This window comes from Lacerta agilis, chromosome 15 (assembly GCF_009819535.1).
Source record: "Lacerta agilis isolate rLacAgi1 chromosome 15, rLacAgi1.pri, whole genome shotgun sequence".
NCBI lineage: Eukaryota > Metazoa > Chordata > Lepidosauria > Squamata > Lacertidae > Lacerta > Lacerta agilis.
Window position 1 is genome coordinate 29,222,302 of NC_046326.1, and position 23,422 is coordinate 29,245,723.

A 23,422-nucleotide genomic window follows, 5' to 3' on the forward strand; every position below is an offset into this window, starting at 1 on the left:
GTCTCCGCCCCTTTTACACATTTCCAGCTGCACTGCTTAAGGTTTCATATGGTGTTTTCTGCTCACTTTATTATGGGGTCGTCTGAGGTTTTCGCTGATGCTCTATCCCATATTTCCAGATGGAGAGCTTCAGGTCCTGGGCTCTGGACACCCAGCTATAACCGGACTTTTCTGGAGCTCCTGTGGCACTTTAGCAACAATTAATTATTACGGGGAGTAGCAGCTTCCATTCCCTCTTCCACTTTAGGTTTTATGAGAAAGTCTGTACTGATTTCTTAGCCTTTTGCTGGCAGTCACCGGCCATTCAGAGGGACTTGCCCCCATCCTCTGAGCAGGCGTTGCAGTACTTGGCTCGCCTGCTCCAGTTCGGACGTGCCACTAAAATCATCAGGATCCAGTCCGCTGCAATTTCCTTTTGGTAAAAACTTAATTTCCAGAGACCTTTGCGCAAAGGATGTCTTGCACAGGGCCTTGGAAAGTTGGAGTTGGCTCCAACCTCTGAGGACATCGGGCAGTGAGCAGGTCACTTTGACCTTCTATGCATTATCTGCAGCAAGCCAAGACTTGTCTGCTGGTCAAAGATTGAGGAAAAACTCCTTTCTGCTGCATATTCCATGGCAATTTAGTGCCCTGAGGGTTGAGGAAATTATGTTGCAGCCAGCACAGGGCTGAGAGTCTAGAGGCTTTATTGCTTCTGAACTTTTCCTTATCTGCTTGGAATTTGTCGTTAAGAGTAGGAGCTCTGAGACAGACCTGTATGCAAGGGGGCTGCCATCATCAGGCTTCTGGTCACAGGTGTGGCGGGCCCTTGCCCTGTTATGGATACCAGTAATATTTGGCTCTTCGTCCCCCTGGGGGCTGGTCCGCTCCTAGTGCACGAAAATGGGTTCCTGTTAGCCAGGCATCAATTTGCTCATGTTGAGCACCATTTATTACAGCCTGTAGCTTCCTACCGCTGAACACGCTTCATTCCTTCCGTATAGGTGCTGTTACAAAGGCTGCATACTGGGGCCGGTCAGGAGACAGGATTATGAATATGTGTCATCTGACACTGACAAGAGTTACATCAGGAAGCGTTGCCGGTGATGCCTGTGCTGATGGCCTGCCTGTTATTTCCTTTTTCCTAGGAGCAGATGTGTGCATTTGGTTTGTTGGCCGCAGCATCGTGCGCTGGGCTGGCAAGTGCACTGATGAGTCTGGACTGGGGCGCCATCTCGACCGTCCTGCCCATGTGAGCGTATCTTGGAGGTCCAGATGGCGAACGCTTTGGGAGGAGTTCCTTCCTTTCGTGCGGTCGAGTGTGACCGCCAGCAGCGCTGGTGGTGCAACTGAGCAAACTGTCCATGTGAGCGTATCCTGTGTGTCCAGACGAGGAATGCTTGGGAGGAGTTCATTCCTTTGGTGTGGTCGAGTGTGACCTGTGAAGGTCCTCCCGCAGCGTTGGTGGTGCAGCTGAGCGAAAATTATCTGCCGTCTTCCCCCGGCATTAAGTTGTTGTTGTTGTTCAGTCGTTCAGTCGTGTCCGACTCTTCGTGACCCCATGGACCAGAGCACGCCAGGCACGCCTACCCCTTCATGGATCACTGCCTTGTCGTGGCGAAGGGGCTTGAATTACTCAGGGAAGCTATGAGCTATGCCGTGCAGGGCCACCCAAGATGGACAGGTCATAGTGGAGAGTTTGGACCAAACGTGATCCACCTGGAGGAGGAACTGGCAACCCACTCCAGTATCCCTGCCAAGAAAACTCCATGGACAAAGACAACCGGCATTAAGTTGGTGTTCCGCAAAAGGAGGGTTTAAGGGTCTGGTTGGATATGTGAGTGGTTTTGGCGGGAGCCTTTGGCTCTGGTGGCGGTTAGGCATTGGTTATTGTGTTGGTTACTGGAAGGGTGCCCCCCCTCCAAAATTATGATGGTGGGCAGGGAATTCCATTAAAGGAATCCAGGGGCTCGACATGCTTTTGTCCGAACCCCCGGTAGGGGGACAGGTCCACGCAAGAGTCCCTGGGACCTCTGGGGAGAGGAAGGGCTCTGCTCCCGGCCTCCTTAACTCTCCCCAGGTGGCATTCTCCTGACGCTGACCGAAAGTCAGCTCTGTCCTGGTGGACAGCTAGTCTGAACCAATGCCTACGCAACCACTCACGTAATTTGTATTTTAATAAAGTTGTGGCCTAAATTATTGCCAAAAACCCAAACAAAAATTATGTCTGTAGTGTGAATTTTGGGGGGGGTGACTTGGGGACCTCAACACGCAACTGAAGCAGCTTCCGCAGTTTCTGATTGAGTGCAGGAAGCTCCTGCAGCCAATTGGAAGCCACGACTTGGTTTTTGAACATTTTTGGAAGTCGAACGGATTTCCGGAATGGATTCCGTTCAAGAACCAAGGTACAACTGTACTGTATATTGTTTTTCCGTTTATTTTTATTACTTTGTTTCTTTCTCTAGGGTTGAAAATGTTCAATGAAGAGCAAGCTATAATACTGTAGTTAATAACTACTACTACTACTACTACTAGTAGTAGTAGTAGTAGAAGAAGAAGAAGAAGAAGAAGAGTTTGGATTTGATATCCCGCTTTTCACTACCCGAAGGAGTCTCAAAGCGGCTAACATTCTCCTTTCCCTTCCTCCCCCACAACAAACACTCTGTGAGGTGAGTGGGGCTGAGAGACTTCAGAGAAGTGTGACTAGCCCAAGGTCACCCAGCAGCTGCATGTGGAGGAGCGGAGACACGAACCCAGTTCCCCAGATTACGAGTCTACCACTCTTAACCACTACACCACACTGGCTCTTTTTCTGGGGGTACGCAGGGGTACACATACTCCTAAACATTTTGTGAATCTAAGTTTGGCCTCATTGAGGGGCCGTATTTCAATATGAGTAGGAAAATGAGAGTACCCCTAAACATTTTTTTTAAAAGAAAAAAAGCACTGAGCAGTAGTAGTAATAATAATACATTTTGGGAAGATGAAAGCTCTATCCAGGAATAGAACTAGGAGTCTAATCAGTCATTTCCTCCAGGCCATATCCCCACCTTTGCAGCTTATTCTATTGCACAGATGTTCATTGAATACAGGGAATTGTCGCAAGCCTCAATTGGCACCTTTCCATTGCTATTTCACAGCGCTAGAGTTGCCACATGAATTTCTGCTGCAAGATTACGTCCAAAACAAGGTATTGCTTTAATTAATTTAAAGCAATAGACATATTGCTTTAGATTAATTAAAATTTATTTAATTTTAATTAAAATTAAAATCTATTTAATTACCGGTAATTGCAATAATCAAATCATTTGGGCTGGATCCAATTATACCACATGCAGTTCTGGTTAGTCACCAGAGCACACTCCCAGCAGTTCAAGAGGGCTAACAGCTATTTCATATAATATATTCTTCTTCTTCTTCTTCTTCTTCTTCTTCTTCTTCTTCTTCTTCTTCTTCGGTGATCACTCGTAGCCGAGTAAGATTGTCTTCCATAAACACGGTTTTAACATTGAGTCCGTAAGTGACTGTGGAGGCCACAACATCTTTGTTTCCATTGTGCACCAATGGAACACATTCTTTGCCCTTCCAAATCATGGTACCATTTTAGCCGTCAACCCCTTGACTACTGGTGCTGGCGGCAATGACACTGAAGTAAAACACCTTTCCTCTGTAACATAAGAGTCTAATATTGGAGTGGATACATGGATCAGTTGCTGGCCAAGTGCGTCAGGGGGATGAGGCCAATCACCAGGCATCACAATGATGTCAGGTGGCCCATTTTTGACCACACAATTTGGATAGCAAGTGTGGCACAGTGGTTGGGGTGTTGCACTAGGACCTGGGAGACCAGGGTTCAAATCCCCACTCAGCAATGAAGCGCTCACTGCATGAGCCTTGGACAAGCCACTGCATCTCAGCCTGGCCTACCTCACAGGGTTGTTGTAGGGATTAAATGAGGAGGGGTGAGAAACATGCACACCACTTTGAACTTGTTAGAGAAGACGGTGCAATATATATCTAATCAATCAATCAATGAAACCATGTGGGCAAAGGCACTGTGCTCTGCCAACCCCACCAATTAGATGATTGTTGGGGATTGCCAGCCTACCTTCTTTGGGCCTAGACAAAGCTTCACGTGTTCCACACCTGACATCATATTCGCATGGCTTGACCAAAACAGGTGAGTGGGGGGTTCGCCGCTGCTGATCTGAACACAAAAAAGTTTCAGAGATGCAGTGTTGACCTTCAAATGCAAGAGCATCCCATTCCAAGGGTGTTTCCTTTGCAGGTGGAAAGCCCCTGGTCTGGCCCACGCTGCAAAACTGGAAGTGGTATCTTCCCGAAAGCCTTGCGAGATGTTGGTGGTGTTCAGAGAAGACAACAACAGTCCCGTTGGATCATGAGCCTGACAGAGCAAATGCATGAGATTCATAGCAATTGCAACACTTCCTTTTCAGTTCCCTGCACAGCAACGGTTAATTGGGCCAGAAGAGAAATTTCAGCTACAGTTAGAAGTTATGCAAGGCAACTTCCCCTCAGCCTGCATCTCCGGAGTTCGAACCATGATAAATGTGTCTGACCTCGCAGTGGTGTTGATGTGCTTTGCCTCCACACACACCCTAGCCATATGAAGAGTGCCATCAGCCTAATGAATGGGGAAGTGTTTCGAACAGCAATAAATTATTTTTAAATCATCGATGGGCTTTTCTGAACTCGCTGAATTTCTGCCTGGGTGGGTTGAATCAGCAGCTATAGGGGAATTTCTAGCTTTTCTGTTGCCAACTCACTCTGTGTTATGGGCCTCCTCTCTCTTGACACAACCTTCCCCACCGGACTCCACAGTCCAGTCTTGCAAATGAGTAGGAAGTGAGCTGGGGGGTGGGGGCAGATGTTCTGGAAGAAAAAGGTGTGGGAAGGGACGCGAGCCCCAAAAACAATCTCATGGGAACAGCCTGCTGAATCCATCTAGTCCAGCATCCTGTTCCCACAGTGGCCAACCAAACGCTTGTGGGGAACCTGCAAAGAGAATTTGAGCACAAGAACCCTCTAACCTGTGATTTCCAGCAACTGGTATTCAGAAGCATTGCTGCCTCCAGCTGTGAAGGCAGAGCAGAGCCATCACGGCTAGTAGCCAAGGATAGCCCTCTCCTCCATGAATTTGCCGAATCCTTTGTGAAAGCCATCCAAGTGGGAGGCCATCATTGCCTCCTGTGGGAGGGAGTTCCACAGTTTATGCTGCATGAAAAAGTACTTCCTGTTATCTGCCCTGAATCTTCCAAACTTTTCTTTACCCACTTTCTCCATGGCAGGCATCATTTTATAAGCTTCTATCGTGTCACCTCTCTCTTGCCTTTTCTCTAAATGCCCCACTCTAAAAGTCCCAGACGCTGCAACCATTCCTCATAGGGGAGTCGTTCTATTCCCTTTATCATTTTGGTTGCTCCTTTCTGAGCCTTTTCCAACTCTGCAATATCCTTTATGAGGCGAGGCGACCAGAACTGTACACAGTATTCCAAGTGAGGTTATCACCATAATGACATTAGCAGTTTCCCCTTCAATTCTTTTCCTAATGATCCCTAGCGTGGAATTTGCCTTTTCCACGGCCTCATACTAGGTCACCGCAAACCCCGACATGGAAAGAAGTAAGCATCTAATGGCAACAGTCTCCTTTTTTGTGAAAATAGACTTTAATGTAATAAATTAGTTTTCTTTTAAATAAAAACATAGTTTATCCAAACTCCGACACCCTCCACTCAATGCCCCAGAGTGAACAGGATGAGCATGATTACCCCCTCCCAAAAAGCATGCAGAGGAACATCAGTTGCAAGAATGAGAGTCACACCATTAGTCTATGGTTTTAAAACACCCCTTGGCCTGGAATACAGGCTTCTCAACACAAGAGACGCACTCCTCAGGCTGGGTGTACCAGCTGGCACTGTGCCCCCTCCCCAGCCAGAAGTGCTTGACAGCTCACATAAGGCAGACCTGAGGAGAGGGTCACATGACCCTTTGGGGCTGCCATATTTGTTTGGCACAGTGGGATGTAGGGACTAGGGCCAAACCGCCCCTCTCCACCACCGCAAGAACTCACACGTCCATGTCTTTATCGAAGCTCTTTTTTGCTTCCTTTTTTTAAAAATGAATTTTCTCCAGAGTTTCTACAGAACAAGAAATTTCATTTAAGGAGAAATTTTGGGCCTATTTTAATAGTCCCACGCTCGACCAACCCGCTTGGGGGATTTCTTCACTAGCCCCAGAGATGGTGGAATGTATGAAAGGCTCTGGATTTGATCAAAACACCTGGTTCTGAAAATACTTTGAAGGTTTTCCCCCTGCTCAGCTTGTGAGCTTCCTGGAAGCATATGGGAAACAGGATAGAGTCCACTGAGGCAGGCCTTTGGTCTCACCCGGCAAGGCTGTCCTTATCACACCTGCCTGTTCTGGTAGGGTTGGCGAGGTAGGAAACGAAGCTATTAAGAACAGAGCATTGTGAAGTTGTTGATGAATTTTGCAGAATGTAAAATTCCGAGATTTGGGGTGTTGAATTGAGGGAAACACCAGAGGAATTTCAAGGACTGTAAAAAGATATGAAGTGAGAATCCTCAAGAGTGGACCTTATTCAGCCGGCTGTCTTAAAACATCCTGCCCAGTGGCAAAGAGAACTATAATGGCCCTCAGGATCTGATCCAGTGCAAGAATGTGAAAACTCTGAGGAGATGAGGGCTCCCAGACTGCTAAGTCACTGTGACCAAAATTACCCAGAGGCTCTGGTTTGTTCAAATGTTGGTGGAGTCATAAGAACATACAATGAGCCTGCTGGATGAAACCAAAGGCCCATCTAGTCTGGTGGTCAACGAGGTGCCTGTGGGATGGGAAACCTGCAAGCAGGACCCAAGCGCAAGAGCCACTCTCCCCTCCTGTGGTTTCCAGCAACTGCTTTCCAGAAGCATTACTACCTCTGACCATGGAGGCAGAGCATAGCCACCCTGGCTTGTAGCCACCCACAGCTTTCTCCTCCATGAATTTGTCCAATCCTCCTCCATGAATTTGTCCAAAGCCATCCAAGTTGGTGGCCATTGCTGCCTCCTTCAGAGGGAGTTCAGAAGTGCCCTGCTAGCATCTACTCCAGCACCGTGTTCTCCAGGGGCCAGCAAGATGCTTCTTCTGGGAAGACCACAAGCAGGACCTGAACGACCTCCTCTCTTTCCAGTGAAGGGACCAAGGAGGCAGAGCACAACCAGCATGGCAAGTCACCATCTCTTCCATCATGCCAGATCATTGGCCATGGTGGCTGCTGGGGGACCACATCTGGATGACCATAGGTGTCTCCCCATCTGCTTAGGCCTATCTGGGCATCAAATGATGATCCTAGTGTGAGAGGGAAAACTCTGCCACAATCGGTAGCAATTTAGAATCTGGATTATAAATTGCACGAGGCCTGTAGTGTGAATCTGCATGAATAGCCAATGGGTGGGAATCCCAAGTAAAATCTATTTCAGATTTCAATGCACCCTGGTGGGATCATTGTCCGTCTTTTTCTCGAATGGCACCGTGGAGGATGCTCCTGCTGTAAAAATCTATCCCCAACAGACCAGTGGGAGGCCTCAAGGAAAATCCTGGACTGGTGGAATGGAGGAGTGAGCTGCCAAGAGTCCCCACCCCACCCCATGCAGGCCTAGGGAAAGGAGCTTCTGTTCCTAACCAAGGGGAACGTTTTCTCAGATAATGGAGATGGGAAACATCCATCGGACAACATCACAGCCAAAACCACACACCGGAGAAAAGGTAAACTAAATGGCAAATGTTCCTGTCGGAGTCCCTTTTCTAGAGCGCTTCACAGAGCGACCAGCACATCCTCAGTTCCTGGAAGTCAAATGCCAGCAAGGCTTAAGTTTCTGGTAATCAGAATTCATCTTGCACTGCAGCGTCTCAGCTCTGCGTCATTGCCAGCCCTGCTCAGACCCACAGATGCTTATCTTCTCCTTCTTCCAAGCCGATGAGTCCGAAGCACGAGAGGCCCATGGGTCAAAGGCTCTCATCTGACTGAGATGGCGTGATGAAGTGGGGCTATCTAGCTACTACTCCAAGACAGAAGGCTGTGCCTCATAATCTGGTGAATGCCGCTGCTGAAGGAAAAGAAAGGGAAGATGGCAGTAAAGAAAAAAGAAAAGGCAGGTGATGTTATCTGTAGGGATACACAAGTATGCCCTCACTGCTTTGGTCCTTTTTCAGGGTTCCAGACAGCTGCCCCACTTCGACTGATCCTATTCCATCCCTACTCCCCATTTTCTTGTTTTCTTTTCCAACTAACATTCAACATTCCATGCTTACTGAGCATGCTCAGTCCTCACTGAGATGCGGCTGCTTGGTAGTTCTTTTGTTTTGCCTCCACCAACACACATGTACTTCTGTAAACCTTGGAATTCCCTCAAGAGCATGTTGATTCCTGGCCTCTTGTTTCTCAATAGACCCATTTCCCCTCTATTTCTGTCTGCATCCACTGCCCAAGTTTGGCATTAAGAGGAAGTGATTTTGACTTTGCGTTTCGCTAGCTGAAGATATCTGCTGAACGGTCCATGATGGCTGGTGGCTGCCAGCTGTTGCATGCGACACCTAAGCTGAAATGCTGCTCTTGTGAATTTTCTGAAAAGGCTGCTTACATGGTTTCTCTCCGTCGTTCTGTCTCCCTCTGCCTGCCTGGCGTGTGTCACTGGACTCTCCGCTTTCTCATTCTCTGAGGGACGCAACCAACCATTGGACGTGCAAAGCCAGGCAAATAAAGAATTAGTTTACAACAAATGGGAAAGCGGGTCAAAATAAAACAATGTCAGGGATTCTTTAGCTGTGACTCCTGCATTGCAGGGGGTTGTACTAGATGACCCGGGGGGAGGGGCAGTCCCTTCAACTCTACAATTCTGTGATTCTGTGATGGTGACAATATGCTGTCCAACATTATAGAGATAAAAATAAATACCTGCTCACCGCCCGTTCCCCACTGATTGAAAAAGCAGTTCATTTCGCTACAGATTCACTAGAAAAATATAATTGTCCTATAGCTGGTTGCCAGTGGTTCAGGATGTGAACTGCAATGTTGTCTTAACGGCTATATGGGTGTGCATTTGGATCAAGTGTGGAGCACTAGATCCAGCCTGTAGCTTGGATCCTTACCTCTCTCTGCCCGAAGGGACAATTTTGATAAGTGGGCAGGGTTGTCCATCTGCCAGTCTTTTGACACCATGGCGGCTTCAAAGGAACTTTCTCCCAGCACCAATCAGCTGATCGACACTTAGACTGAGCCATGTCAGCTGCCCTTGCGAGTTCCCCATTGGGAATGTGCAAAGCCAGGTAAAATTCCCATTGGGAACTCCCCCAGGCAGCTGATCCTAGTGGATCAGCTGGTGTCCTGGTTTCTACTTTTGGAAACAAGGCAACCCTAGTAAAACTGAATTACTGTCTCATGAAATGACACATGACTACAAAGTGTTGTCACCAACATGAAAAGTTTGGAAAGCACTGCTCTAGACACCCTCTAGGGAAGGAGGCTGAGCCAGTAGGAAGCAGAGAGTTGCAACTCCCATGGGGTCAAACTCTGAACTCCCCAAATGGGGACCGAGATCATTTTGGACTGTCTCTGGTTAAACTGGGGCAGTTGGGAGCATGCCACAAATTGCCTGCTGAAATCCAGGTTGTGGGGTGCTTGGGTAGGAAGCAGCACGCCCATTTCCTGATGTTCTAGACTAGAGCAGTGGGTGGTACTGGCGGGATTACCTAGGGGGTGCTAAGAGCCATGGGGGGCAGCAGGGGGGTGCTGGGGGTGTCAACGACCACCAAGCGGCTTTGAAAAGCTGGTATCACTGGGCCAAGTTCATCCATTGAAGAGTTTTAATTGGATTTTGAACAAATGCACAATTAATTGTTACTCTTTTGAACGTTGCTGTGTTATTATCTTACTTAGTGGGTTGTGCAAACTGCGATTCTGAATAATGCTTTTAGGGTAGGGGGGAATGGGGATGAATTTATGGGTCTAAGGTGGTGGTGGCCCAAAAATGCTTGGGGACCACTATTCTAAAGCCTCGATCAAAGCCTGCATTTGCAGCTAGGCCCCGATCCAGCAAGGCACCCCCCTTACCTGCCTTCCAAGGCTTGGCTCCCCAGGTAGCTCTCCATCCAAGGACATTGCTTCCAGGAAGTTAGATGGTGCAAGGCCCTTCTGCCCATTCACCTCCCCCTGCAGAGAAAGATGAGAAATGCCTCTATAGCCCACAAGGTATATGAGACTCCCTGGTGGATACCTAAAAGTAATTCAGAGTGAGAGGCACAGATTGAGAGGCTGCTGTGCTCGATGCCGAAACTTCAGTTGCAGTTGTTCCCTGGCAAGGAGATGTAGCCATGACAAAGACACTCCCTGTTGAATTTCTGCCGGTCACACACTTGTTTAGCACAGGAGCTTTATAAGAACATAAAAGAGGCTGCTGGGTCAGGCCAGTGGCCCATCTAACCCAGCATCCTGTTGTTGCAGTAGCCAAACACATGTCCATTAAGGGAAGCCCGAAAGCAGGATTTGAGCACAAGAGCCCTCTTCCCTCCTGTGGTTTCCAGCAACTAGTATTCAGAAACATTTCCGCCTCCAACTGTGAAGGCAGGAAATAGCTATCATCATGGCTAGTAGCCATCGATAGCCCTCTCCTTCATGAGTTTGTCTGTTCCTCTTGTAAAACCTTCCAAGTTAGTGACCATTACTGCATCCTGTGGGAGTGAGTTCCATAGTTTAACGATGCACTTTCAGGCGAAAGGTAGACAAACCAATAGTAAAAGGGAAGTGAGATCTGCCCCCCCCCCATAATATTAGGGAACAGGTAAAAAGACAAATTTCTTGACATAGAAGATGGATAGTTCAGCCTATTTGCATTGTGCCTCAGTCTCATTGGGGCTCAGCCATAGGTCTGCTCCATCCCATCTTTAAAAAAAAAAATTAAGTGCATGAAAAACATGTATTTGAACTGTATGCATTTTGTGCACATTTTATCTATGAAACACACATTTTGCATGCACTGTTTTGAACCAAGAATGCATGGAAAGATAATCTGGAGCTGTGCATAATCTGATGGATAGCTCTGTTCTGCTCTATATACAAGTCTGGGACGGGTGAATCAGAGATTGACATAGGAGGATTCGTGCATGCAGAAGAGAACCCTCCTGAACCCAGTTGTGAGTCTTGCATTGCTATGATTCTATGGATCATACAAAGGGGGCCCATCTAGTCCAGCACTCTATTTCCTTTAGTCTCCAACCAGTTACCCTTGGAGACCCACAACAACAGCCCTCCCTTGTGGTTTACCTCAGAGTACCAGATGCTGGAGATAGACTGCCCCTGTACGTGGAGGTTCCACATATAGCTGTCATCATTGATGGGCCTTGCTAAGTCAGTCCTCTCTGACAGCACTGCATCCTTTGAAAACCACCCAAACTGGTGACTGTTGTCCTGCTTTGTGGCAGTGTGTGCCTCATGTCCATTACGCCTTGTGCAAATGTCTCATATTAGCAGCCAACCAGTTTTCACCCATCTCTGATCTAAGCAATCGGGTTCCCCAAAGCTTATTTTAATTAAGTGGTGGTCCAGCTCAGCTGCCTTGAAAAAAAGATAGCTCCATAGCTCTTAATTGCCAACAACTCTTTGTAAGGAAACCCAGCGAAGGTCAACAATGGCAGAGCCTTCAAAGTGGTGGAGAGTGACTAAGACTAAGCGGAAGAGCTGGCAAGACCCCATATTGATGCAGCAGCAGCCCCTCTGGTTTTATTCAGATACATCATTTAGTGCCTGAACAGTTTGGATGAAAAGGAAGGATTCTGTACTTACATAATAGAACCCGTCATCGTCCATGGAACTGAGCACAGTGACAATATCCCCAGCACTAAACCTCAGCTCTGCCTAGAAGAAAAACAGCGAAGACAATGAGAAAGTTGGGGGTGTGGGAGAGTGACCTTGGAAATGTGTGTGAAGACAGGGCTGGTCTGCAGAAGTATCTGAGGAAGGCTGGCCTGACCTACTTGGAAGGGTGAAGATAGTATCAGGGAAAGCATGATGTTAAGAGAACCCCTCTTGCCATCTCATGACTGTAGGCAGAGTGAGTGGGGAGGCTCAGGGCACCAGGGTGACACAGAATTGCCCCTAATGCTGTTAAAACTGACTAGCCTTTGCTCATCATCACCAAAGAACCTTTGAGTGCTTTCCTAGCCCAGGAAACACTAGGTGACCAGCCGCCCTTGCTCACCTCCGTATCCAGGTTGGGGGAATTCTCTTTGGGGTTGTAGTCAAAGATGGCCACCATAGTCCTTGGGGCATCGTCCTCAGAGCTCAGATCCTGACCTTCATGTGCATCTATCAGAGAAAAGGAAGAATACGGTCACAGCTCCTTATTTCAGCCTGCCGCCCAAAGCAGAAGAACACAAGAAGAACATTGGCTGGATCAGGCCAATGGCCCATCTAGTCCAACATTCTGTTCTCATGGTGGCCAACCAGGTGCTTGTGGGAAATCCGCAAGCAGAATCTGAGCACAAGAGCTCTCTCCGTTCCTGTGGTTTTCAGCAAGTGGTTTTCAGAAGTGTTTCTGCCTCCAACTGTGGAGGCAGAACCTAGCCATCACAGCTAGTAGCCCTCCATAGCCCTCTCCTCCTCCTCCATGAATTTGCCTAATCGTCTTTTAAAGCCATCTAGGTTGGTGGCCGTCACTGTCTCCTGTGGGAGGGAGTTCCATAGTTTTAACTATGCGCCGCACGTAGCTTGGGAATCGCTGAACTAATTGAAGACGAAGCGGTGCTCACCAAAGCAAGGATTCTTCTCTTCTTGCTTCTCCTGCTCCACTGTGGAGATGAAAAACAGAAGAGCCAGTTTAAATAGAAACGCAGTGTGTCTGTCCCCACAAAGACTTGGCCAAGAGTTATTTCCAAATTGCTGGTTTGAGGCCCTACAGGCAGAGCACATGGTTAGCCTTAAATGCAGCTACAACAAATGCAGGCGCTCTAACTGGAAGAGCTTTGGGTGTTGATCTGGAGGGTTCAAAATAATAAGAAATAAAAAAGGAATTACTGTGAAAATAAAAAAAATACTTGGGACTGGTAGGGGATGTCAAGTTTTGTCCTCAACTCAGGACACCATATTACCAAAGGCCACCCCTGCTGATGCTTTCACACCCCTTTGCTACCCTACATGGAGGAATGGGGCATGATCGTCTAAAGGCTGTATGCGTTCCTGCGATATCTTGCTGTGCTTAGTAGGTGGAACCCTCTGTTGGTCACCTCATCTCAAAAACAATGTTGTAAAGTCCTCAGCCATCCTCATAAGAACATAAGCGTATGCAGGATCGTGCCAGTGGCGCATCTTGTCTAGCATCCTCTTCTCACAGTGGCCAAGCAGATGCCCGCGAGAAACCCACAAGCAGGATTCGAGCACAAGAGTCGTCTCCTCTCTTGTGGTTTCCAGCAACTGGTATTCAGAAGCATTGCTGCCTCCGACTGTGGAGGCAGAGCAGAGCCATTGGGGGCTAGTAGCCTCCTCCTCCTCCTCCTCCTCCTCCTCCTCCTCCTCCTCCTCCTCCTCCTCCATGAATTCATCTAATCCTCATTTAAAGCCACCTAGGTTGGTGGCCATCACTGCCTCCTGTGGGAGGGAGTTCCATAGTTTAACTATAAGCCGTATCAATAAGTGCCTCCATATGCATCAGCCTGACCAGCCCGCAAGACACAGGAAGCTGTCTGTTACAAAGTTAGATCCTTGGCCCACCTAGTTCAAGATGGTCCATACACCAGGGGTGTGGAACCCCTTTCAGCCTGTGGGTATCCTCCAGAGTTTCGGATCTTTTCTGTTCCCCAGCTGGAAATGCTACAGATTGAACCTGGGGCCTTCTACCTGCCAAGCAGGTGTCCTGGCCCTGAGCTACAACTCTGTGAATGGACTGTGTTTGTTTGCCAGCTCTGAGAAACCCAGATTCCCAGAGCATACTGTGGAAAAGCATCACCCTCCATCTATAGAAGCAAGAAACATTTTTAGAGTTCAAGGGCACCTCCTAACCAGGTAAAATTACTCGAGCAGGGTGCAAAGCAAGGCTGGTGAGGGGTGTGGCCCTGGGGTCAAATCCAGCCCTCCAGGCCTCTCTGTCTGAACCCCAGAAGGGTGTGTTTCCTAGAGACAGTCCCGAGGACCAGACAGAGAAACCTGGAGGGCTGGATTTGGCCCCTGGAATTGAGGTTCTCCATTGCTGGTCTACACTGGCTGGCAGAAGTTTTTCCCAATGGAACCTGGGACCTTCTGCAGGCAACGCATGTGGCCAACCACTGAGCAGTGGCTCTTCCTTTAAAAATCAAGCAGGATTCTAGTCCTCATTGTTCTGAATAAAGGAGCTGAATTAAGTAGGAACATAGGCTCCTTTTCTTTTAATCAAAACCTTGAGTCGCCCAGTTCAGGAGGACCATTTACACTGACTAGCAGTGGCTTTCCAAGATTTCAGGTGTTTCCCCATGCCCTGGAGATGCTGGGGTTCAAACATGGGAGCTTCTACTGGCAAAACAGGTGCTCCAACACTGAGCTAAGCCCTTCCCCACATCTTGTGCATGGACTGTGTTTTTGTTTCTCAGCTTTGTGATAATCTCTTCCAATGGGACTTGAGAGGGCTGCAAGAGACAATCAACACCCTGGACACAATACAGACCTTTTTTGGACCGCCGAGGCTTCGGAGGGCGAAATGTGAGGCGACGAGGAGGCGGGGAAAACACACCGTTATCTGCATTAAAAAACAACAACAACCCACCCCCAAGCAAATTAGCAATCTGCAAGATAATGAATTGTAAGTAAGAAGACCTTCTTACAAGTCAATCTTTTCGCAATATTAATTTCAGTTGGTGGATTCAGCTCTTGATCACTGTGGTATAGAGTCCAGATTTGGGGATACACAACTCTCTGCATCTTGGCTTGCAAGGGGCATGACCACAATTCAACGATACCTTCCAGGCAGGCAAAGGCATTTGAGGGGAGGGTGAGCTTTGATGGTGTTTCCTGCTTGGCAGGGGGTTGGACTGGATGGCCCTTGTGGTCTCTTCCAACTCTATGATTCTATGAATGGCCTGGGGAGAGTGCTGTGGGCCAGAGTGTTCTGGTGGGTCACATCTGGGCCTGGACCTGGGGTTCCCTATCCCACCCCGAGGTCACGGGACAGATTGGAGCACCTAGACTTTCCACCAGCATGTCCGTAGGGATCCGTCCTTCCTCTAGGAGCTGCTTCCTGGTGGCCTCGCTGTCCACCTGGACCTCAGAGACCATGTTGCAGGGGACATAGCCCATCCTTCCCCCGCATTTTCCTCTGTAGAATCCGTCAGCATCCTTGTGGCCATAAACCTGGAGGAGGAGGAAACAATGAGAAAGATGGACAATAATTTGCAAGAGATTTTTTTTTGGGGGGGGAAGCAGTCAGAGAGATATTAAGAACATAAAAACATCCTTGCTGGATCTTCAAACCATATTTGCAAGGAGGCATTTTAAGTATTTAGACTTCTTAGGGAGCACGCCATTGAAATGCATATTTGTATCTGGAAATCTAGCAAACAGTTCTCTCTCCCTCTCTTAAAAATTGTGCACAAGGGTGCCGAGAAAGGTTTACAGTGCAGGATGGTGACAAGGGCTTGAGTGTTAGAGATTTCAGAGTTGCCTACGTGCAGAAATTCAGCTGTCTATCTCCAAGCAATTAGTAGTTGGCAGAAAGCCCAGATCTGCTCTCTCTCAGACCCTTAGCAATGACCTGTGATTGGTCTATGAGTTCCTAAAGACTGAGCTCTGTGTGAGAGTTCTGTGGTTAGTGTGTGGTGCAGGTGTTGGTGTGGAGAAAGTGGTCAGTATAGAGAGAGAGAGACAGAGAGGAAAAGATTTTATGTTTTGTTTCTTTTATTTTGTAAAGTCTGTAAATAGTAACTTATGGATACTAGTTGTTTCAATAAATACTGTATATAGTTATCCAGTGAGTTGCTGAGTTCCTGCGTTGTGCTGTCCAGTCAATTACACATCAGCCAGAAGCTTCCAGAAAAGTCTGCGTCTAACTCTGCGGTGTCCAGGAACACATTATACTCCTGACACTAAATCTTAAGATTGAGAACCGGCATAGTTCCTTGCCTCTTCCCATAAGCAGAATTAGAAAAGCAAAGTGGTCAAAATTTCGTAATGAGTCTTGTTACAGAAGAGAAACCACTACGGGCACCCAAACTGTTTCTTAATTTAGGAACATTGCAGAATCGAGCTTCCTCTTGTTATCAGCACCACCAAAGCAGAGTTTCTCAGAGGGGGAGGGGGAGAGAGTGAAAAAGCTCCTCCCGAGGTGACTCAAGCTCTCTGGATGACCATTGACCAGAATGGCACCATCAGCTGATGGGAAGATAAAAAGTGTGGTATCAATGTGATAAAACCAGCAAACAAACATGAGAACAGAAGAAGAGTTCTGCTGGGTCAGGCCAAATGGGGACCATCTAGCCCAGCATCCTGTTCTCACAGTGGCCAACCAGATACCCAAATGGGAAACCTGCAAGCAGGACCTGAGCCCTCTCCCCTCCTGTGGTTTCCAGCAACTGGTTTTCAGAAGCATTGCTGCCTCCAACAGTGGAGGCAGAGCAGAGCCATCATGGCTAATAGTCATCAATAGAACTCTCCTCCTCTGTGAATTTGTCTAATCCTTTTTTAAAGCCGTCCAAATTGGTGGCCATAACTGCTTCCTGTGGGAGGAAGTTCCACAGTTTAACTGTGCTCTGCATGAAGAAGGACTTTCATTAGATGTCCACAAGTCATGACGGAAGGGAAAAACATTTTTCTACCCACTCTTTCCAAGCCATACATAATTTTAAAAACTTCTATCATGTCGCCTCTTGCTCTCCTCTTCTCTGTACTGAAAAGTCCCAAATGCTGCAACCTTCCTTCCAAGAGGACTTACTCCATCCCCATTTGACTTGCACTTTTCTGAACGTTTTCCAACTCCACCACACCCATTTTGAGGTGAGGTGACCAGAACGCTACACAGCATTCCAGATGCAGATGTGCCATATATTTTTATGATGGCCCTTAATTAAACAAAACCTGAGTCTCCATTGAGGCAAAAAGAAATTTGGAGGAAGGAATGCGTCAGCAGCTTTTTAACAGGGGAGAAATGAGAAAGGTAACTACAGGCATGTGTGGTGGACATGCACCAAGCTATCACTGTTCTGGGATCAAGTTTTCAGTGCAGTGGATAAAATGATTCTGTCATCTATTACAACAGTTTTCAGGCCACTGTCCCCTTGGTTCCATAAACTCATCCCCAGTGCTCCCCAACATTCAGAAGACTGGTTTGCACAACCCATCAAGGAAGATAGTAACACCATAAAATTCAAAACAGTAACAATTAATTGAATGTTTATTCAAAATTCAATTAAAAGTATTTTGTTTAATTCAACAAAATTGATGAACTTGATTCATCATCAAATTGATGAAATTGATTCATCAATACCAGCTATTACCAATAATTGGCTATCTTGTGACAACTCGGAATCATAAATACAAACAACAGTGGCCAAAGGAAATAAGTATTGAGAGTGATTAGTAAAACTTTAAATAGAAAGTGAGAAATAGGTTTTCCTCTAGGCTTTAGCCTGGTCAAGCCAGAGGCTGCCATGCAGCCCCCTTGCTTCTTGGTGCCCCCCTACGTACTCCCACTCCCCACCTGGATGTGATACTGTCGACTTTGGGAAGCACTGTTCCATTAGGAAGACTCCAGATTTAACTCTTCTAAATTTATTTGCAGGTGATAATACGGACTTGAAAAATCAACCCTGACAGGATACTTAATGGTCACTGCATGTGTGACCATTGCCATTTTGGGGGAGGCTCTTAAAGGAGCTAATTTAACAGCCTGATACAAAAAGATTTGGCAGATAGCCCTTGTGGAGAAACATAACATGTAAGTTAAGAATATCTAGAGGAAGTAAACAAAGAGATGCATTTGCGGAAGAGAAGTGGAGCTTTATCACTAGTACAAATATTTCAGACAACAAAAGGAAAGTCCCTAGGGGTGGCAATATATATGGGTTGAATGTTTGGTTTCTCTTCTTTATGACTATAAATACTGCACTTTTGAATTATGGTGCTGGAGGAGACTCTTGAGAGTCCCATGGACTGCAAGAAGATCAAACCTATCCATTCTTAAAGAAATCAGCCCTGAGTGCTCACTAGAAGGACAGATCCTGAAGCTAAGGCTCCAGTACTTTGGCCACCTCATGAGAAGAGAAGACTCCCTAGAAAAGACCCTGATGTTGGGAAAGATGGAGGGCACAAGGAGAAGGGGACGACAGAGGATGAGATGGTTGGACAGTGTTCTCGAAGCTACTAACATGAGCTTGGCCAAACTGCGAGAGGCAGTGAAGGATAGGCGTGCCTGGCGTGCTCTGGTCCATGGGGTCATGAAGAGTTGGACACGACTGAATGACTAAACAACACATTTATTGTTAATTTCTCTGCAAGCGTTTGCACAAAGGAGGCTCTTGGGATTTTCGTTTGATAGGCTGCAATCTTGATTCTGCAATATTGTTTTGCTAAAATTTTAATTCATCATGGTTGTTATGCAACTTAAGAAAATAAAAAAGGTTTATTTAAAAAAATAAAAACAACAAGCAAAAGGATTGGGAGAAGTGTTCCCTATCCAAATCAGGAACTAAATCTATGGGACACATATCCTGCACCCCATTGACCAAGTTTGATAGGTGGGCAAGCCCTTCTCCACCTATACCTGCCCCACATCTGACGTCAGGTGGGCGTGGCTTGTGTGTAATGGCCTCATGGGCCAAATGGGGAGGGTTCTGGTAGGCCTGAATAGGCCCAAGGACTGGAGGCTCCTGACTGCAGGTCTCAATTGTGGGGTGTGAAACACATAGCACTCAAGTACAACATTCCTAGAGTGGACATGCTAGGGGATGCTTTGTACCAGCCAGGAGAAAACTTCCTGTTTCCTCCTGAGCTAAACTTCCTGTTTCCTCCTGAGCTGGGACAAACTTCCTCTGCATGTGACTAGATGTAGGTGTGGCCTAATCTGGTTGAGGAGCACAACGTTTTTCTTTTGCTCTTTTTCTCCATTTTGTTTTTCTACATGTTAGCAGAAGTGACTGCCTGTCGACAGTCACTTGGGACTAACTCCCTTATGGGATAGTTCCACATGTATATATACTTTTGTAACCTAAGTCTGCCTTCAGGGATCCAACTGTGAACAGAATGAATGTGAGTAAATTACTTCTATATTGACTTTAATAAGATTGTCTCGTGTCTATTCTTTCTAAAAGGGACAAGAAGGGATCTTACCAGGAATCTTATATAGAGAGGCTCAGACGAGCCTGCAACAAGCAAACTGCTGTGTGTTTAAAGGGGGATGATTAAACTCTGCTAAGATATAGAACTTGCTAACAATATATCCTCTCCTGCCTCTCTGAACATTCCCACATAAATTGATAACCTGGGGGAAACGGAACTGTCCACCTTCTCCTTAGCTCTGCTCTTACCTTCAGGATCTGTCCCTCCTGAAAGGGGAGCTCTTCCTCGGCTGCGTCGGGGTTCGGAGACATCGAGGAAGGGTCATAGTCAAAGAGGGCCACAAAGAGTCGGGCTGAGCCCCCAGAGTCCATTGTTTCAGGGGAAGGGCTTCTCCAAGAATCTGTCCGAGACACACAAAAAGGGTGCAATTAGACATGGGTCTCCCAAGCTTGGGTCTCCAGCTGTTTTTTTTACTACAACACCCATCATCCCTAGCTAGCAAGACCAGTGGTCAGGGATGATGGGAGTTGTAGTCCAAAAACAGCTGAAGACCCAAGTTTGGGAAACCCTGAATTAAACCAAAGACGGTTCTAAGTCTGTTGGCCAGCACAGAGCACTTGGCCCAGCAAAGCACTGGATTGATCCCCAGGACCTGATTATTCCCGCCTCCCCAGAAATCCCTCCTTGTAGCTTTCCCCGCTCACAAAAATCCCTTCTAGGATAATTCAGTTGGTTAGAGAGTGGTGCTGATAATGCCAAGGTTGCAGGCTCTATCCCTGTATGGGTTAGAGCTGCATATTCCTGCATTGCAGGGGATTGGACTAGAGATGATCCTCCGAGTTCCTTCCAACTCTACAATTCTATATTTCTATATTTCTAAGCAGCTTACCGGAATTTGTGTCGGGAGGTTCTGCTACATCTTGACGCCTTCTTCGGGGATGCCTGCCTCTCCTGGTAGGAACCCGGCAAGAGGTTGAGTTCAGCAGCTCAAGGTTGCCATTGCCCGACACCTGGAAGAGAACCCTTGGCAGAATTAGTCCCTGATCCATCCTCACGAGATCTGAAAATTTATGGCCAGGGCAGAATCACACACACACACATATGTAAAAGCAAAGCTACAAGATGCAATATTCCTCTTCTGGAAATTTCTGGAATCTGGACCCAAGATTTTGGGAAAGTCCATTGTGTTTGGCGTTGTGGTACAAGTTACCTCTGACGTGTCCCCAAACCCACAATGCAGTGGGAGGGTTAGATCAGGTCCGTGGGCCAAATGTGGCCTATGGCCTTGGGGGCTCTCCACAAGCCACACCCCCTTCCTCAGCCACACCCCTCGCCTTAGGCCACACCCCATCGCCAACCCAGCTTTGACCCTTCACTGAGAGGGCTGGAATGTGTCCTTGAATTCTGAAAACATTTAATTCTTCAGCAGGGTTTCCCTTTGGGAAGAGGAATACTGCATGGGAAGCCTCCAGCCAGCCAAGTTGATTTTGGAGCGAGACAAAAGAAGAGCCACACCAAGGAGCATCGCAAATGCACCACAAGCTCCAGCTGTTAGGACAACAGGAGGCGCCTCTGTTTGCAGCAAAGCACTCAGCACAAGAATCAGAAAGCAAGCAAAAGCTCAGGAGCTGGGGGAGAGAAAGCACGGTCAGGGTTGCGGCAATGGCGGTAGGGGAAGGGGGCAGCTCACAGACCCGTCGGTGTGACGATGGAAGGACATCCTTCCAAGGCCGCTCCAGCCCGCCTCTCCAGAGAGAGGGGGTCCTCTCCAGGCTCCGGCTCCGCTCCTCGGAGGCGCCCACGGGGGCCCTCCTCCTCCAGCAGAGCCTCCCGGGTGAGCGGCTGGGGGACGTGCTCCAATCCCCGCTCTCCTCTTCCCAGCTGCTGCACCTCTTCAGCTCCCTCGGCCCGCTGGACTGGACTGACCCCGAGTGGCTGGAGGAGTCGCTCCACCCCTCTTCGCAGTCCGTGGGGGATCCGTCGGCCCTCCCGTCCAAACTGAGCTGGCTGGCCGGGGTGGACGTGATCGTCATGTCCTCGTCGGAGTCGTACTCGACGTTGATCTCCAAGCTCTCCGGGCTGAGGCAGCGGGAGAAGCCCCCGGGGCCGCCTTCCTCTCCCGCCGCCTTGAGGGGCACCGTCCTCCTTTGGCGGGGTCTCTGCCTCGCCCAGCTGCACAGATCCGACTCGTCCTCCACCCCGAGGCTGGTGATCACGTCCAAGTTTTCCTTCAGGCTCCGGGCCCTGTAGAGGCCTCCTCCGACTTGGTGGGAATTGCTCAGCATGGAACGGGCGGATCGCTCTTGTATATCCACCTTCCTCTTCCTGTTTCCCTGCGATGGGCTGAGTGCTTTCTCTCTGCAACGGCTGGGCCTTCCCCAGTGGGAAGACTTCCTTTCCACAGCAATCTCAGGGCAATCCCACTCCCAGCTCCCAGGGTAAGTTGGCATTTCACTCACACCCTCTCTCCTGAACTTCCCAGGGACATCCAGCAAGACTTCCTCCTCTGACAGAACCTGGTTCCTCTTCGGTGGAGCATCCACAGGAAGCGGAGGAACGTCTTTTCTTTTGTAGGGAGACTTATCCCGGAAGTCGTCAGAAGACTTCCCTGCCAGAGGGGGTGAAACTGGTCTGTTCAGGCCGCAGTCCCAATCTTCTTCCTCCTCCTCTTCTTCCGTTACTTCTGGGATGCTGAAAAGTGCTTTGCTGCAGTTTTTTTGCAATGGCATCTCCAGGATCCGTTCCAGGATCTCTTCATCACTGTCAGTGTCGCCAAGGTCCAGCTGTGTTCCAGCCCCGGAGAACAGGCCAGCAAGGGAGAAGGAGAGAGAAAGAGGAAATAGGTGTTAAAAGGGATGGGGGAACAGCGCTTACCTACCATCAGTCCTTCGGGTGGCAATAAAAGAGGGCTAAACGAGTTCGTGGAGGAGGCTGGCTACATCTATCAGTGGCTATATTAACTCTGGTTGCTAAATGGAGCCTCCACAGCCAGAGGCAATCTACCTCAGAACACTAGTTACTAGGGAAGGTTGAGGAACAGCAGGATAGGATAGTTGCCTTTGTTGCCCTGCCCATGGGCTCCTCAGAGCAACTGACTGGCCACAGTAGCAAATGTAGTGCTGGACTAGATGAACCTTTGGTCTGATCCTGCGGCTGCAGGGCTCTTCTTGTGCCAAAATCCATTGCGAAGACCAACATTATGAAGTTAGAGGAGTCCAGGTGCATAGAAAGAAGTCAGGGGTATTGGAGGGGTGGGTGTATGTGAACATCCAGGCGGAAGAATTGGCCAGTATCCCAGCTCTGATTTGGGCCCAGGACACTGGCTCAGTGATGGATCAAACACCAGCCTTTTCATCCTGCTTAAACATCTTGCAACTTTAGCAGGTCTTTTTTTCTGCTTGGCTCTTAAAGTCTTCTTCCTTAGGCCTGTCTACCTGATCTACCCTCTCTCAACGATCTGTGCAGTCCGGCTGAATAGGTGTTGCAGGTATCAAGTGGAACACAAGGCTGGTCTTCCTCCAAACAACTCTTAATGGGGCATCTTCCTATATATATATAAATGTAAGGCTGTCATCACATAGACCCCGCAGGAGGATTTGCAGTGCCACATGACGATCCTGGATTTGCATGAAGTCAGAACACAGACCCTATTGGAGGATTTGTAGTAAGAGGGTGGGGGAAAGGGGGGAAGCTGTGTGCAATGTGAGGAGGGATGGCAGCCCCTAGGAATCCATATCTGTCTGTCTGTCTGTCTGTCCATTTGTCCATCCACTTCTGTGGTTTCCCATGTCTCAACATGTGTAAGCTCTTCCTCCTTAGAATTAATTTGCTGTGGACTCTTGCTCCGAATTAACCACTGTATCATAAAGAAAAGCAGCTCCAGTGACACAGCGTGGCTCCTGACAGTCCTGCTTCTGTGCGTCACCTTCCTCCAGGGGTTCGTCTCCTGCAATGGGCGATCTTCCTCCTCCGTAGGGGCACCCCACCTGTGTTGCTGTTCCAACACAGTCCATTCTGCTCTATCGAGAAGTTCTGGATCTTGCCTAGTAGCTCAGTAGTATGGATAGGTGGGCCTCAAATTGCTGTACCTCCTTCTCCAGCAAGGCAACCAGTTTGCACTTGCTACAGATGTAGCTG

General features: G+C 48.1%; 1 protein-coding gene across 1 annotated transcript in view; it reads right to left on the reverse strand.

The window, feature by feature from the left end:
• Positions 1 to 7,480: 7,480 nt before the first annotated feature.
• Positions 7,481 to 23,422, reverse strand: part of TSPOAP1 (TSPO associated protein 1) — a 35,345-nt gene continuing 19,403 nt past the window's right edge. Inside the window, exons 18-28 of the mRNA XM_033172568.1 lie at positions 20,980 to 22,068; positions 20,175 to 20,295; positions 19,534 to 19,685; positions 15,199 to 15,367; positions 14,685 to 14,756; positions 12,802 to 12,840; positions 12,252 to 12,358; positions 11,837 to 11,908; positions 10,109 to 10,207; positions 8,640 to 8,713; positions 7,481 to 8,105 (exon numbers count right to left, since the gene is read on the reverse strand). Of these exons, the coding sequence (XP_033028459.1) occupies positions 8,687 to 8,713; positions 10,109 to 10,207; positions 11,837 to 11,908; positions 12,252 to 12,358; positions 12,802 to 12,840; positions 14,685 to 14,756; positions 15,199 to 15,367; positions 19,534 to 19,685; positions 20,175 to 20,295; positions 20,980 to 22,068 (1,947 nt within the window). The 3' untranslated portion in view covers positions 7,481 to 8,105; positions 8,640 to 8,686. The remainder of the gene's footprint in view (positions 8,106 to 8,639; positions 8,714 to 10,108; positions 10,208 to 11,836; positions 11,909 to 12,251; positions 12,359 to 12,801; positions 12,841 to 14,684; positions 14,757 to 15,198; positions 15,368 to 19,533; positions 19,686 to 20,174; positions 20,296 to 20,979; positions 22,069 to 23,422) is intronic.